This window comes from Lytechinus pictus, chromosome 8, assembly GCF_037042905.1.
Source record: "Lytechinus pictus isolate F3 Inbred chromosome 8, Lp3.0, whole genome shotgun sequence".
Lineage (NCBI taxonomy): Eukaryota > Metazoa > Echinodermata > Echinoidea > Temnopleuroida > Toxopneustidae > Lytechinus > Lytechinus pictus.
Window position 1 is genome coordinate 17,403,561 of NC_087252.1, and position 18,510 is coordinate 17,422,070.

The window sequence follows — 18,510 nt, forward strand, 5'->3', positions numbered from 1 at the left end:
GAGAAAAGATACATTCAGCCCAACATGTTGTAGAGAGCTGTAACTTATTTTGTAAAAAGAGACAAATACAATTATAATATAATTATGATTTCATGTAATACAACAAGAAAAAGGAAAGTCGAGACATTACATCATGATCCCCCTATTGTATATTAATGAGGGGTTGCATATAGCTTTTAAAAAAATCGTAATTGTTATCAGACTTTGAGGGAATTTCAGCCTTTTGTTAGTGGAATTTCCCTCTATTTTCAGCACAGAGCCCCCCTTTAATTGTGGTTTTGGAGAGCCTCAAAACCACCGTCTTAAGCGTGCTCAGGGCCAGGATACTGGAGTTCAACCCCACCTGGATGATTTAATGCCTGCCGATTAGAAAGTTCTGCGATTCATTGACTTGTATCTGACTGAACCATGGATTTGTCGGGTCGGCCAAAAAAGAAACGTTACTGGCATTTTCTCTTAAATGACGATATCAATTAATCACCTTTATAATTTTGTCATTCCAGGGCGACGGTGCTGCATATATGGAATTTAAAAGGACTCTACATCACTTATTAGTGGTGATACTCATTGCAGCTTTCTTGATGACCATGTTTTACCAGTCGGAGCGTCAGCTTCGTCCAAACCATATAAATGTTCCACCCACATTTAAGTATAAGGTAAAGTGAACATAATTGATGATACCTCTAATCGTCAGTTAATTGTCCATTGAAATTAAACGAAGAATTCTGGCATAATGCGGTCCGGGACTCGAAATTATTTTTCCCACCGCAGTTCCGGACCCAAAGTCTACATGATATGAATATTCATGAATTCGAAATAAGAGTACGCATGCGGACAAGCAAAATTTCGGGGTGTCTCCATCCGTTTTCATCCGCCCCAGACATTGGACAAAACGGATGCGCGATGTATGAAACATGTTTGCTAAGGTACACAACGGATACATAACGTTTTCCAGCGGATGACAACACTTTCGTTTACGTTTAAATCCTCTCGCTGCGTCCGTATGTCCAGTGGGAGCAAGCCTTTATAGAACGTATGAACTTTCCGCCGGTACGATGTAAATCAGCAACATATACGAGCAACAAATGTTCCATCTCCGTTATCCTCCGTTAAACGTCCGCTGTGTCCTTTCTGCATCCTCGTAACTCGGATCCACTGAAGATGAGGTACATGGAACGTCTATACATCGCTAGTAGCACGGAAAGAGAAAGTAGGCCTATTATTTTATATAAGCGTATGCATCTCGTAAATAAAGTATTCAAAACCCCCGGTAACCCCTTCAGAGCGTCATCCACTTTCTTCCGTTTTCTTCCGCAAGTTTTCCGATGAACAACCGTTTAACATCTGCGCTATACTACCCACATCTGTTCTTTTCCGTTAGGTTTTCGCAAATCTTTCGCCAATGTTGTCCATTTCTGGAGCGGATGAAAACGGATGAAGCCAACCGCAACATTTTGCTTGTCCGCTGGGTCCTTTATGAATACGTTTTGCATTCGTAGGCCAGGGGGACCTGAATGCTCAAATTTAAGAGTGTGAAAATTAATTCACATTGTGGTGTGGATCTATACTGTAAATACACTGTGGGACTCTTTTTTTCCCCCAGCTGGGTTTATTATTTAAACCCGTGTGTGTGGGGGTGTGTGTGTATGTGTATAATGCACAACTGAACAAAAAAAAAATGGAGAAGCTGAAAATCTGGTTGTCGTTCTAAGCGCGGGGGGGGGGGTGGTCTGGGTTCGATTAGAAGATACATTTTCGGCCTCACAAAGTTTTTAGAAATTGGAGAGTACCTCTGGTGAACATCGATTAAAGTTACGTCACGGATTGTTCTCCATTTCTTACCAAAAGCTGTTGTACATAACACACGCATACATATGTATGTATAATTATATTTCTCTCTTTTATTTGTGATTGAGAACTATACAGTATCTAACTTATCATCGACTAGTATGAAAAATAAAATGACTTCGTACACGAGCAACGCATATTCCACAGCTCGAATCATCGACCGGAAGGACTCCTACCAGGTCAACGATAGTCTGAAGATCCTCATCACAGCAATGGACATCAACAACGCCTCGAAGAGCTACGGAGGAGATTACTTCCGGGTTAAACTCTACACCCCAGAAACGAAGTCGTCCTGGAGCATTGACGTCACGAATGACCTGGGAAATGGATCCTATATAGCTGATGTGACCTTGAGATGGCCTGGGAAGGTGAGCGTGATTGTGACATTGGTGCACCCGAGTGAAGCAGTTGAGATTCTGCAGAGGACCCGTGTCGTGGAGCCAGGGAAAACAATCTTTACTGGAAGGTACTCGCGAAATCTGAGCTCCGGTTCGGAAATCTATGAAGATACAATGTGCATTCCCAAAATAATCAATAATGTGAGTTATCAAGATTGATCAAGATTTCAAGGTTAATTAAAAACATGAATGTCTAATAAAAAATATGCACTGTTCACTCCAGAAGGAGCTATTATGCACTCTTAAAAGATGTACATCTCACTCTAAAGGGACTGGTCCCCCATCTCACTCTCAGAGGAGTGAGATTCGGGACCAGCTCAGCTCTTTTGCAATTTAGAGTGTATGAAATTATATGAATATGTCATATATATGTACTTCAAAATCAATTGAGTATTATAAAAGGAAAGGTGTTTTTAATTTTTAATGGATATCAAATTATAGGCCTATATAACTGAAGTAGATTGGTCTAAATTAGGTACTAAGGATAATAATCATGATAATAAAGATTACATGAAATAGTGAGCCGAATAATTGGAATACCTTAAATAGTTAAACATGGCGAAATGTAGTGAGATAAACAATAACTACGGAATACCTTTAACATGCAAAACAGGCTTATGCTCTTTGAATAATTCATATCCCATTACATGATTATGGATCAGAGCTGCTCGTTTATGACGTCATAATATAAAAATAAATACAAAAAAGGTTACCCCTTACGTTAATCTTTGAGTTGAGGGATTTTAATGCAATCTTCACCAGTATATTGCTCTATTTTTTCTGATTTTTATCAAAACCAACTTTTAGTCATGCAGGGTTTACTTTGATATTCTAAATATCATTCAAAATATTATTCATAATGTATTTTTTTTTCATTTATTTATTTATTTACTTAATAATAATAATAATAATCATTATAATCATTTTTTTTTCTGGGGGGGGGGGGGATAAAAGCATTCACAGTCAGGAGTAATAAATCTTGTAACCATGAACATACCCATACCGTACAACATTACCTTTATGTTTCGCGTTCCTTCTCCCAAACCTGTACAATACAGAGATCGTTGTGCAACTTCACAGATGGGCGAACGGGCTATCCATGGTTCTGCGTAGCGCCCTCCAATAAAAATCTGTCATGCGATGACTGGAAGCGATACGCAACAGATAACAAACTATCCCAAAAATTCACCATGAATGCATTAAGCAAAGAAGAGGAAAAAGTCTTCAAAGTGTAAGTTTGATATTTTATAAATATTTTGTTTTAAAAAGTGTATGTAATACTTTATAATGCTCCTCCTATTCCAAAAATCGTGTATTTTTATTATTATTATCATTATTATTGTTGTTGTTTTATATATTTGATATATTCTGCACACAGTGTGTGGAATTCTAAGCGCGCTCAAAAGTGCAAAGATCACTTCCTGGAGAACGGTTGTGCACTTACGCAAAACCAGTTGACGAAACAAGTCGATCTGAAGATATCTTCAGAGACCGCTTCGAGCTTTCTCAATTCACGTGAATCCAGTTTTCAATAAACTCGTTTTAGGACGGTAATTAGAACGGGGCATTGGCGACGGAAGCAAACAAATTTAGTAAAAAATTGGACAAGAAAAAAACAGTTATCAACCAAAATTCAAGGGGGGTCCACCTAAAATTTAGGGATGGACACAGGTAAAAAAATGGACAAGCAAAAAAAAGGGTAACAACATAAATTTTAGGAGGGGGGGGGGGTCCGTCCCCACCTCAAATTTAGGGGGGACAGGACCCCCACCCCCGCTTCCACCGCCTATGGAACGGGGTCATATTCTTACCACGCACATCCATTCACGTTTATGAGCTCAAACCCTTCCTCTCGCGCAAACGCACCCTCCCCATCACTGGCGAATCCAGGCCCGGCCACAGCCGGTCCGTGCCCCACCCTTTTGAGAGGCCCATTAAAACATTTGTAATGTAATAATGCCGTTAAAACAGAAGTGTGCACCCCCCCCCTTTGAAAGTGAAGACATTTTTTCCCCTTTTTTTTCCTCATGAAAATGCGCTCCCCCCCCCCCTTTTGAAAATCCTGGATCCGCCGCTGCTCCCCATTTCTTTACCCTTTTTTTCAGATTCAAGAGTTTTCAAATCCCATCTATCGAAGCCGCTTGCCCATAATTCCCTTCATTTTCTTACATACACACCCTGACACACACAATCCCACCCTCGTACACCCACACACGAACACAAATAAATTTCGATCACATAGGCATACATGGACGCTCCCACCTTTACATAACAGCTTTACTAATACACACACATACACACCCTCACAGGCGTTTCACCTCCCACCCAACCAAAAAAAAACCAAAACACATACACACACACGCACACACTGCGTATGGACAACAGTCAAGCACACACCGCAACCCATACTCCCATGCATATGCATATACACTGTTGAATCTATCCGACGTGAATAAACGCCGGCCCAAAATGCATATGCAAAGTTGACTAGAAACATCGCTCATTAAAACTATTTTTTTAAACAAAACCCACAATTTTTAGAAACATGTTTGTCCTTAATAATAATTTTCACAATTTAATCTACAGTATTTCGATTTATACAAAATAATTTCCTAATTTTTTTCAACTGGTGTAAAATGGGCTGTCGCCGCATTGTGTTCCGAAAAAAATGCTACCAAAAGGCCTAGAAACCGAGAAGTGCTGATATTTTGATGGTGAAAATACAACCATTATGTGTTGTTATTATTCTTTCGGTTTTTATTCCAATCAAAGGGGTATTATATAATTACATCTCTCTTTTTATATACTATTCTTCCTTTTTATCTACCCTTATTTTTTAAAATTTTACTCTGTATGCTTCTATTTATGTTTCTTGTCATTTATTTGATATTGTTATTTTTAGTTCGTTACATTTTGAAAATAGCTGAAAAGGAAATCAATCAATCTTAAATCGAAATTTAGATAAGATTTAAGACTCTGTGTACCCCCCCCCACACACACACACTCTTTCTTCTGGCGCCGTTCCGGGTTATTATAAATTTCAGGGGCCTGGGAACGATTTCCTAAGAGGTGGTTCTAGTTTCTTTAAAAAATGGCAAGGAAAGAGAGCGGAGATTTTCTCACCAGAATGAAGTTAAATTATTCTAAACCCCTCAGAAAAGAAAAGAAAATGTGACTGTCATGGTGACCATGGATATATTACCGGTTGAAGAATATTATTTGTTAATCGGTTATAATATAATTTCCAGTAGGGGCTCAGAGTTCACAGGACGAGTTTGCTCATAATTTACCCAGTTCAAAATAATAATAACAATTATGATAATAACACTAATAATAATAATAGTCATAATAATAATGATTGCAAAATCGTATTATAAATGACTTCGAGGAGCTGTCTTGACGCTCACTAAATTCACTCACACACAAACGAGCGTACACAAATCTATGCTAAATCTTTAATCTCTTAAGGAAAATAATTTTCATCGTATTTTTCATTTTTAGATATAAGCTGCCAATAACAAATCCACCACTTCCATTGGATGTCAAAGGCGATATTGATAGTAAGTACACCAACTTGAAATGAAAAGTCATATCGTTATAAAAAAAAGTAATGAATACGCTTATAAGAGGCATAAATAAATGAAGGATAGGTTTTCGCACATTGATGTGTCTTTTGTGGTAATCTCATTTCTGTTTCATTTTTATTCCGCTTGGTATTCATTATAGTCCTTACTACGCATATTATACAGACAGTACACGTTTGGGAAGACCGGGGACAAATGTAACAGAGGCTCCCATTGCTAGCAGTAACAAGCTACAAGGATACACTCTTAAAATGTTAGGAAACATACTGTCCACACAGCAATTGGTTAAAAATGTATCCCACTCTGGGTAGTTTTCAACCAATATTGTGTAGTTTTCACCCAAAGCACACATTATTGGTTTTAAACTACTCATAATTGGATAAAGTTTAAACCAATTGTTGTGTGGACACTATGTTGCCTAACATTTTTAAGAGTGTCAGCTTTTTTTTAGAGAGCATGCTCATTTTGTCGCTCCACATGCTATTCGTTCGAGCGTAATCAAATATAGCGGTTCGTGGAACTTTCTACAGCAAAATAACATTTTTTTTAAGTAGAAAAGTAATGGGTCCGCTCTGATCTCGAAATTGAAAGCATTACGCAATTAACTCCTCTGATTGGAGCCGCAGCTCAGCGCGCGCTAGCTAGCCCAGGCTGCCCAGCAAAGATCGGCAATGTTGTTTTTTCAGTCCAGGTCGGTCGACACGGCGACTCACAACAATCATAATTACAATATTCAATTCTATGGGACCTCGTCTATAAAGTAATCAAAATTGAAATAAATACCAGGATAATGATACAGTCAATTTTTTCTTCTTGTATATCTCCATATTATTTCCTTCTGTTTTTGTATTTCTACATTTTCCCCAAGTCAACCATCAAAGTGATAACTGAAAACCACAGCTTTTATCCAATCTTTGACTTGGAATATTCTTTGACGAACGATACTGAATACAGAAGAGGAAATGATAAATACATGGGGCTAAACACAGATTAGCTCCATGGTTAAAACATGGGCAAAACAAGGTTTCCAGCCCAGTCACTGCCCAATACAGAACACATTTTCACAGTGTGTCCTATGGTTAAAAAGTGCTAGAGATGCCTGTTGAAGGTAAACCAGCATGGAGACAGTTGCAGAAGTCCAGTCTAGAGGTTATCCGGTCATGGATGATATTTTCTGCACCACCTCATGTAAGATCATGTCTGATGTCAGCAATTCTGTGGAGCAGGTAATATGCAGATTGGCAGACATGTGATGTGTGTTTCTTCATGCTCATTGTTCTCTCAAAGACTACGCCAAGAGATCTAGCCTTGCATACTGGAGATATATAGCTTCCTCACCTATTAAGACTGGAGTTTTAGTCATAATAATAACGCATATATGGAGATGACAGAACAAGATACTTCGCTTTTTATCGTTAAGCTCCAGGAAGTTGACCTTCATCCAACATCAAATCCTCAATGCCAGCACCAACAACAGTAGCTGCACGAACCTCTGTATATTTACCTTTTGGATCAAAAGTGAGGTATACAGCTGGATGTCATCAGCGTAGAAGTGTATACCTAGACCATGTTGCCACATTACAGAGCCAAGAGGAGTGGTGTACAGTTTGATGAACAAGGGACAAGGACAGACTCCCAAGGAACTCCATATCAAAGGGTAGTCACATGAGACTGCATGCCAGTGATGAATACAACTTCATACAGCTCTGTTGGCAAGGTAAGAGGAAACCTGCCATTGGAGTGCAGAATCATCAATTCCAAAACAGACTGTCAGTCTCCCAAGAAGAATGACATGTTCACTGGTATCAAAACTGGTTGACAAGTCAAACATAACTTAGGCAACTGCTTTCCTCATAGAAAGAGAAATCCTGGCTCTACAATCGAAGAAATTCTCGACCTAGACTTTGATGGTGATATCTCAGACTCGCATGCAGCCTATCAGAGTTGGGTAAGCTATTGGATGCTGTTGGGTTTAATACCGATCAAAACAAGTGGATTAATAATCACCTACAGGAACGCCAAACATGCCAGGAACCCACCATCCTCTGAAAGATATCTTCGTTATCAATTTGAAATAGTCTATCTTTTGAAGATATGAAGATGTGTGAATATTAGAAGTTCGATAAATGGCCTAGAATACATTGCACAATTCACTGCGGTATTGAAAAGGTGCACTCCGAGCATTTTAACACCTGAAACAAGATCTGGTTAGACAGCAGATTCTCTCTCAAGACAAAAGTTTAGGTTTTCTCTATGGATCTGTGACATGAGAATCGGACTAATCTCAAGAACACAAACACGATGACTTCGATACGAACTGCCTCCGCAGAATACTCGTACTAAATTGGTTTGATTTCAACAATTAGAGATGATTTTTATAATATGAGGCTGCCCTATCAATCAAGCCATCCAATGGAACACCAAATCGATGATAACTGACAATGATCATTCAACACCCCGAAGGTAAAGGTGTATATATCAAGCTGGGGGAAGCTGGATGCCTCTAAGTTGGATGAAGCGGCAATCCTTGATAGGACAGGTGCAGTACTGCATTGGAAAATATATATTATGGAGATGCACATGTAATCCGTTAATGAAGTCCAATTATAAAAAATTGTTATTAAAAGGATATGCAGTGACTTATTCGTTGTGGAACTTTAGAACATCACAGTCTGGCTTTTAAAACACGGAAAACGGTCTAATTGATAGGCAAAATGAGAAATTAGATGGATTATATGTGGCTTCAGTTCTGAGAATTTTTTCAATATTGGGACAATTTGATGAGCGTAATGGAGAAAAACACAGGACATCTCATTTTCAGCAGACGGTTTTCACTTCATTTTGCTGAAGAAAAACACACTAAATATATGTACATGTATGTGTGATCAGATTATGTTGGTCGGGAACATAACTAATCCAAAGGATATTAAATGCAAGTGATTGACTATTAGGAGTTGAGAATTACAGTACTGTTATGATTCAAATTTAATAATTCATCATCTGAGAATTGTAAATATGAATGAATTGATTGATATCATAATTCAAGATACCATTTTATAATAAAAATATAAGCAATTGAGCAAGTGACATTCGCTTGAATACAGATAGGTTCATGAAATTCGTTGGATCTCCACCAGTGTGCTTTTAAATGAGAAAGTCATCCGTGCAGGAGTTTACCTTTGTATGCTGATGTGGGTGTGGGAGTGGGTGCATCTGTTTATGCCCATGGATATATGCGAATAAAAAAGTGATTACATAATTAAATCATTGAAGCTAATTATTTTCTGCCATTGATAATCAGTAATTTGACAGATCCCATAACAAAACATGTACAAAACAAAAGGGTACAAAATACAACGAAATACATAAGAAATTCAAAAAACAATAAAATACATTATTATTCACTGTGATATAATATTTTAGGGCCGTACAATTATTTATAATGATGTAAATGCTATTTGTACCAAAAATGTAATTATTTGAGCTAAAATTATCAAATTGTAGCATAATGATCCAAATTATGCATAAATTTGCATTATTAATTAGCCACAAACAAAAATAACAAGTTTTCCCGAAAGGTACACGTATGTATGCAGGATTTTGCAGTATTCATGTCTGTGAAAGCGAATATAATTAAAGAACATTGTCGAAATAATATTCTGAATTGTCAATTTGGCAGCCATTTTGTTTTTGCAAATTAGGTGGTCAAAACATGAGAAATTAGCTTGGGAACCGATCTTATCAGATTCAGCATATTTGAATTGTGTGAAATAGTCCGGTTTCCAACTTTTACCCCAAAATATATAGGCCTCTTTTTCCAGAATTAGACTAGACCAGCTTAGCATGTCTTCAAAAAAGGGCAGCTAACACTCTGACCTGACGGCACGCTCTATCAGGTCATGACCTAATTTGGTAATCCAATAAGCAAACAACTGTCTCACTGCCGTGCACCGCAAATCCCTCGAGCTCAAACAGCGAGCGTTGCCGTGGAAACAGGCTCGACTCGCCCCACTCCAAGTCATAAAGCATTCCTTTCTCTACCACGTGGCCTATCACTCGCTCCTTGCCAGACATGATTATGCAATGTATTCTGGCTTCTGTTTACATTCTCCGAACACATCCCCTCCCCCCTCTCTCTCTCCCCTCTCCCAGTCGAAAAACATTCCTTTCTCTGACTGCGCTGCACTGGCGCTCCTTTGAAAGAGCAACTCGATTTATTATGTCGAACTGTCTCAGTCCTGTTCACAATACAAAAATACGCCGGCATTTTTTAAAAGGAAATATCTACGTCTCTAAAAGAATCCGCCACGTAAGAAGCACATGATCCTAACTCAATTTTCATTTTTAATGTTTTTATTATGCGTCGTTACTTCTCCCTTTTTCGTATGACGGTCTGCGGGTTTGAGAATGAACTCGGCCCGGCCCGCAACCCGCGATCGGGGGCATTGTTTTCTTCTGGACAAATATGTAGCTATATTGGTCATTTTTATATGTTTAGAAAATATGTTCTTCGGCCTGTATTTGACTAATACCCATGATAGGATAGAAAAAAAAATATTTCCAAATGTGGCCACCCTCCTCGGGGGCAGATGTAACACCATGTTACAATTGTCCCTGGCTCTTATAAACATTTAAAACTAAAGCTAAGAAAATATAATTGCATAACTCGAGATGTCAATCATTTATTCGGTTTACAAAGAGAAGGAAGCCTTCAAGGCTACCATATACATGTATAAGTTTAGAAATAAGGTCTACATAACTTTGAACATATATATATGAATTTTGCATAATAAAGTTTGTATATCATTTGTTTAATTGTAATCAGAACCCTAAGTGTTTTGGTGTTTTTTCAGTTTTTCATATACGAGGAGAGAATACTAATGTAGGTTCTTCTAATATAAAAATTGTAATCTGAGTATAGGCTAATTAGAAATAAAAGCACAGCGCAGGGGTAGCCTCATCGATAAAACATGAGAACGTTTTGTCAATCATAATGCTTTGTTTACAAAGAAAATGGGAGCCTTTTCTATAAGCTCAGACATGAGAAATAATAATTTTTCATATATATTTCCAATAGATATGATTATATTTATTACAATAAAATCAAACTCGCAGCAAAAGGCTGAATTACATGCATTTGTACGGGGTAATAGTTCAGTATATATACAATCACGTTATAAAAATACCTTATACCCGTATGTTAGGCATTGATTACCCAGTATATAAAGAGATGGAAAATTAAAGGGAGGGTATTGAAAAAGGGAGCATGTCTTTCATACAAATGATATCTGAATAAAACAGTAATTGCGGATTTGGTAAGTTTGTCATTAAGGTAAAGAAATATCGATTCTGTCCGAAAAAGTGGCATATTTTGCTTTGTTTTAGACAAAGCTTTCGTTTCCCAATCTTTCAAAAATAAAATCACTTTATTAGGAAGAGAAAACATTAAAGTTTAAAAGCACAATGTATAGTGCTTTACCACAGTCGTCCATTTCAAGATATGCTGGGTAGGTACATACTAATTATTTATAGTAGATACAGAACCAAAATAGAAATGATACATCTATAGGGTGAAGCCACAACAACCTTTTAAAAAAGGGTATAACGTTCCCCATAATAGTAGCAAGTGGAAAATTTTTATATAAATGAGTCAAGCATTGTCAAGTATTATCATTCACAGGGCTAATGCTGTTGAAAATTAAATATCAAAATTGATGCATCTGTCAAATGAAAAAAAAACCTTGATAAAGAAAACTAACTGTTACAATTCCATGTGTAATTGTAACAGTTGTAAGAATATAATTACCCCGTGTTGTGGGGCAGTTGTAACTATTGACCTCTTGTTTTCAAATAATAGCTTACAATTATTGTATAACTTAACCCAAACCTATTCATATGCCAAGCCAGCATATGAATCTTTCGTTTTGTTTAGGTTTGAGCAGGTATCTAGCTTTATCATGTCACGTACGCTTTTCCATCTCTTTCGTTTTCCTGTTGATCAACGAGGTCCATCTGTCATGTCTGTGAGTGCTGGGGCTGGATTCTGGAGACCTTTAATCTCTCTTTTTCTTATTTCCTTTTCTATTTTAATTTCCCCTATTTCCTTTTAATTTAACTGGTTCATGCTCAAGTTGTTATTTTGATTTTTATATGCTATGCAACTACAAGAATATCTATTAGGAGGCTGCACTCTACAAGCTCCGCTTTTTAGTAGCCTCCTCCATTTCCAACATGATATGTAATAATCTTGAATATAATTTTTGTACAGGAATACTTGAAATATGTTTTGTTATTTATATGTTAAAATGTACAAAATAAACTGTAATTGTTGAAAATGGAAATAAACGAAATGAAAATGAAAAATGAAATTAAAGGTGATAATACAAATTTAGTCAGTTTTGTTACAATTGTCCCCGGTCTCCCCTACATAACTATTGTCCATGGAACTCAAAAATATCTTTCAGGTAGAAGATTAAACTTTGTTTGACATACATCCCTTGGATCCATTTACAATATGTATTAAGATATAACTAGTATGCCCCAAAACATATATCCCAAAATAGCCCGACAAAAACATATTGGAGATAAACACATAGTCCCGTAGGCAGATAGGACTCTGAATTCGAGTTTAATTTAAATTCTGGGTTAAAGCCAGTTATGATAAAGCTCTCTTAAAAACAGTATAGGCCCACATGTTAAGGTTATCAGCTCATTTGACACTAAAATCATTCGTAGGAGTTCGGAAAATGGTTTTCTTCATCATTAAAGCATGGAAATTGTGCACAGTAAGAATGAGTCACAATTAGTAAATAAAATTGACATATTTTTGGCTTCCCAATTTTCAGCTATAGAAAATGATTATGGCTATAAACTTTACTTAACCCGTTGTCTACTTAATTATGTAATTCTCAATAGCTTTGCACAGGGGCTATCCGAATCCAGTAGGTAATGGTTTAAGGCCTAGTTACACCGGAACCGAATCAGCTGCGAATCCATCCAAAAACACGTATTCGGGCGCTTTCGGGAGTATTCTGTTCTTCCTAAAGCATCCGAAATTGGCCGAATTCGGCTAGAATCGGACCGAATTTATTCGGGAGAATTAGGTTTTGGTGTAACTCTGGCAAGAATGACTAATGTTGAAGGTTATAAAGTGAAGCTCCACCATTATAATTATATAGTTGAAGGTGACAATTGTTTAGCTGAGATCCAGGTTGATATTTCCGAGGGAGATTGGAAAATTACTTAGTACATATTTGATCTTTTTAATTCAATTTGGAAAATGAAGAGGATTGTCCAGACTATTCCATTATATTATGGCATGTAGGAGAGCGACGGAGTCTTTTCATCTTTCACTTCCCTTCTTAAATTCTACAGGTTGGAAGAAGAGCGTCTTTGCCTATCAAGATTCCTTACCATCCTGTAAACCAGGACAACATCTACACAACCCTACTCCTTCAGGCTTCTACGCCAAGGACATCTGGTTCTCAGATCAATGCAAATTCCGTCGGTTTACCAAGCCCGAAGTCTTACAATGTCTGCAGAACAGAGCAGCTCATATTTTTGGTGACTCCACTTCCAGGCAACTATACATTGAGCTTGCCAGTAGATATAAACCTGAAATTAAAGCGGAGCCGCCAAAGGATAAAAGTCAATCTATTGCTGGACCACTGCATTCTAGAAGTACCAAATTTAATATTTCCATTAATTTCAAATTTCATGGTCACCCTGCCCGTCCGTCGTTTTTCCTTCGCAAGGATACCATCAACTATATTATCAACGAATTAGATGATCTCACTGTAGATTCAAGAACAGTCGTATTGATTTGTGTTGGAACACATTATACGACTTATCCTTTGGAGATGTATGAAGAAAGAATGAGGGATATTAAAGCAGCAGTTCAGAGGCTTCACATGAGAAGTCCTCAGACACTTGTGATCTTTAAGAGCGCAAACACCCGTGAGCATGAAACCACGTTTCATGTGTTGCAGAACAGTGAGTGGTATATTAGGACGTTGGACCAAACGATGAGGGCGCTCTTGAAGGATGCCCCCGAGTTGGCTTTCATCGACTCTTGGGATATGACCATTGCTCAGAACTTCAAAGACAATGTTCATCCGAACCAGAAAGTAGTCGTCAATCTTATGAATAACTTCCTTTCATATATTTGCCCAGTCGCGTCATAACCAACGTAATATTTAGGAGTTTGCTATGTTTCAGTCACGCCAACCAAACCAACTCCAAATTACCGATCGATAGATTTCATTGGAAATACCCTCAGTACTGGAAATAACAAAGTGCCACACAGTGTGATTACAGTGTGTTTACATAGTGGACGATGTGAGAATATTTTTCATACTGATAAAATGCTCAAATTCGACATGCAGCGTGAAGATATAACAGTGAGACTGTTCACATAGTCGACTATGTGAATATGCCTATTATATGCGATTCACAAAACCACTCAAATTTAACAGTATGAAGTTGATTTCACAGTGTGAACACACTGTGGCACATATCGTAGGACACTGTGTTATTTCCAGTAGGGTAATAACTCTCATCGGTCTGAGGTATGTTTTGTTGATGTGACTACTCAGGAAATAAACAGTGTCCCTATAAGTGTGTTCACGGCGTGGAACACAATGTGAGTGCAATTATGCTTATAATTTGTTCACCTTTAAGGGTGCAATTAAGTAGAATTAGTACTGAATTTGATGTACATTATTGGATTTAGTTAAAATTATTGTTTGAACTATGATAATGACATTATTTGGGGCTAACCTCGATTAGCATCTTGCTATTATGTTAGCTCCAATTACCAAATGCTTTGTTTAAATGTGATGTACTATTCCTTGTAATTGTACCTGACAGTGATATTTGGTCATAAAATTAAATTCAAATTCAATTCACTTAGCGATAGGCCTACTATAAGCACACTATGGAGTTGTCAAGTATTACGCACATTAAAAGGCGAAAAGTTGCACCTTTTAGTAATCAAATTTCCACCACTCAGTCAAACACATCAAGTAGGGCCTTTAAACCAAACGAGATTGTTTCTTTATTAGATATAGAAAGACGTTAAGTATATATATTCGTTCCAATATCAAAGTTTTTGGGTCATTGATTATGCGATGATAGCATACACCAAAGAGCTGGTACCTTTGGGGATCTTTAAAAGAAATCGGTGTGAAGTACCTCACGATAAAATCTGTTTGGAAATGAACATGGAAATGGACTTATTGTTGGAATATTCATCATGATCATGTACGTGTGTCAATTCATAATATTTTGAGATTGACAGTCTAGTATTTTAAAATAGGTGTTCCTCATGGATCTACCGTTGGTTCATTAATGTTTGGCCTAAATATGTATAGTTGTAATATCATGATTCTAATGAATATTCTTCTGCTTGAAACAAAACACAGTGTCACACAATTTGCTCACAGTGTCCAAAACATGTTCACATAGTAGACTACGTGATCGCAAAGATGTGGTTAACATTGCGAAAATGTTCAAATGTAAACTGTGAAGATAGTTGTACACTGTTGACGGGACGCCTCTATACTGTGTGTATTTGTAGTGTGTAGGCTACACATAGTGGAAGATGCGATTCGCATTCTTAAAATGATCAGGACTCCGTCTTAGCCAGCAACATATAAAATGCATGTTTGTTCAAAATCTTTTTAGATTTGATTTGTAATCATACACTCATTGTTTTCTTGAAAATTCAGTTTATTTGTCTGTGTTTACAAAGGACATCACGTAAATTTCTTGGAAAAAATATGACACTGTTGGATTTCGATATAGTTTAAGATGCTCGCATCAATCATAACTCATTGTAAGACGGGGCCTTGATTTAAGAGTAGGCCAATGACGATCATTTCACATTTGTATTTTCTCTTTTTTTTTGTTGGTGTTGATGTTGGGTTTGGTTTTACCTCATTTGCATCTTTTACAAATCAAGATAAAAAAAATCTATTCTTTCGTCAAAACGCGTCTGAAGGATGTGGTAAAGTATACTCGAATATCGTCTAACATTCCAATATTAAAAAAAGTGTAGTGAGTTGTTCATGTCTTTCAGCCGTATGGATTTCAAGTTCGGTTTGTAGCGCACTTGTCTCGGTCATGTTAAAAATAATTATTACTCCGGCTGTTGCTGACCATATAGCCGCTTATTAAGAATCCTACCATGTAGTCCCACCTGGGTCGAGTGCAGCACAATAAGAATAAATTCCTTGCTGAAGGGAATTAACACATAGCATTCGAGCCCATGAAACTTTACACCATGATGGTTTTATTTATATTTTTATGTATGTATATAGTTCTTCATATTTATATTTTTAATGGCCCGCATTCTCCAGTCCAGATTAACTCAGGCCCTTGCCTTACTCTGTATGAAAGTTATGGGAAGTCAGATATTTCGAAATTGCATTTACATATTTCTATATTCACTTGGTTCTTTCTTCATGCCTTACAGATGAATATTTTTTTAAAGTAATTATTCCCACATCAGTTATGAAGGATTTAAGTGTTAGAATAATGTACTGATAAATTGAACTTGTCCCGTTTAGAGATATAGCTTTTACAGTTGGCTATCAATAGTTACACCCCAACTTTAAACCAGAGTTTGAATTAAACCCAATTTCAGAATAGGGTCAATGGCCCGCATTCTGAAGTCGGGTTTAACTTAAACTCAGGTTTAAATTTGTGGTTTAAGTATGGATAGCCAATTGTTACATAAATCACCAACGGTAGAGATATCATATTTCAGCTCATTTGGCTCTCAAATCATTCATAATTTTCTAGGAAGTATGAATAGATGATTGTCTTAACCATCGATGAATCAGGAAAGAGCACAGTAAACATAAGAAACAGACAACTTATAAAAATTTTGACACTTTTGGCTTCCGATAATTTTAGCACAGAGTTAGACCATGGTCTAAGATAAACCGGACTTCAGAATATGGACCAATATGTTTAATGATTTATCCTCTTTGTGCTGAACTTGACCACGGTGAGGTGATCGGATATCCGGTAGGATTGCACTGAGCGCTTGGAAGCAGCAGCTCTAGCTAAAGCCAGTTTAAAATGTGCCTTGGAACAGCTAGCTCTAAAATTCATGGCACGATATGAAATTATATTACTGTATCTTTGTCGTAAAAAATATATTGCAATAAGTTTAATGTGCCCATGAAATATGAATTGGATGTTTTTTTAATGGTTGAAGGAATTAAAAATCTATATTTTATTTGTAAAAAATGAATCACTGTATTTTAAGAGGTATTAATTCTACTTTAGCATGGTAAAAAAAATGTTGTTTTTGTTCAACTAATATATCAACTAGTCAAAAGTTAACAAATCAATCAGTTAGCCAATTAACAAACCTATTACTGAATCAAACAACCAATGAATTAATCAACAAATTCATTAACCAATACACATACCGATTAATCAATTGAAGGAGAATTTCACCCTGACAAAAAGTTTATTGTAAAAATAGCAGAAAGAAATATTTAAAAATATTGCCGAGGATTTGATAAAATTCATCAAAGCATAACAAAATCATTAAAATTTTAACTTTTTTGATATGTAACGTCATTTGCGATCAGCTCTCCTACATGTCGTATGGTAAAAAAAAAATCAATGGAATGTCGTTTCCCCAGAAAATTGAAAATATGGTTTAACTGTACCTTCAGTATCAACATACAAACAATTTCAGACCCCGCGTATTTTATATTACATAACATACGGGGCAGCTGCTCGTTTATGACGTCGCAAAATCCAAAACTTGGAATTCTAATAACTTTCTTAATATTTTATGACTTATCCTCAAACCTTCATCAATTTTGTTTTGCTTTTTTTCACAACAAACTTTTCTTCAGGGTGAACCAATAAATCAACCCATCAATTAACCAATCAATAAATAAACCATCAAATCAATCAAGAAATAAAACCATCAGCCAAACAAAACATCAATTAACTAACTAACCAACCAACCAGCCAACCAATCAATCAATCATCTTACCAATGAATCAACCAATCAATTAATCAATCAATCAACAAATATATTCATCAATCAACCAACCAACCATTCAATCGATCAACCAATCAATTGACCAACCAACCAACCTATCAATCAAACATCCAACTAGCAATTCAATCAACAAATCAACCAGCCTATCAATCAATTAATGAATTAACAAATCTATTAACCAATCAACCAACCAACCTGCCCACAAAGCAATCAATCATCTTACCAATCATCCGTTCAATCAATCAATAAACCAATAAATCAACCACCTAATCAACCAAACATTAAATCAATCAACCAACCTACCTACCTACCATTCAATCAACCAACCAATGAATAAGTAAATAAATCCAATCAACCAACGTATCAATCAACCAACCAAACATCCAACAAACCAACCATTCAATCAACAAATCTATTAACCTACCAGCCAACCAATCAATCAACCAACTAATCAACCAAACATAAAATCAATCAACCAACCAACCTATCTACCATTCAATCAACCAACCAATGAATAAATCAATCAACCAATGAATAAATCAATAAATCAATCAACAAATCTATTAACCAATCAATCAACAATCCAACCAACCAACTAACCAACGTATCAATCAACAAAACCAACCAACCTACCTACCATTCAATCAAC

General features: G+C 36.6%; 1 protein-coding gene across 2 annotated transcripts; it reads left to right on the top strand.

The window, feature by feature from the left end:
- Positions 1 to 501: 501 nt before the first annotated feature.
- On the top strand, positions 502 to 17,090 carry LOC129266760 (NXPE family member 3-like). 2 transcript variants are annotated; one of them, XM_064103674.1, is made up of 5 exons: positions 502 to 656; positions 1,927 to 2,387; positions 3,305 to 3,477; positions 5,748 to 5,806; positions 13,205 to 17,090. In XM_064103674.1, exons 2-5 carry the CDS (start codon positions 1,950 to 1,952, stop codon positions 14,011 to 14,013), a joined length of 1,479 nt encoding a protein of 492 aa, XP_063959744.1. In that variant the 5' UTR covers positions 502 to 656; positions 1,927 to 1,949; the 3' UTR covers positions 14,014 to 17,090. The 2 variants fall into 2 exon arrangements, with proteins under 2 accessions (XP_063959744.1, XP_063959743.1); XM_064103673.1 differs by having other exon boundaries at positions 508 to 656; positions 1,917 to 2,387.
- The last annotated feature ends 1,420 nt before the right edge of the window (positions 17,091 to 18,510 follow it).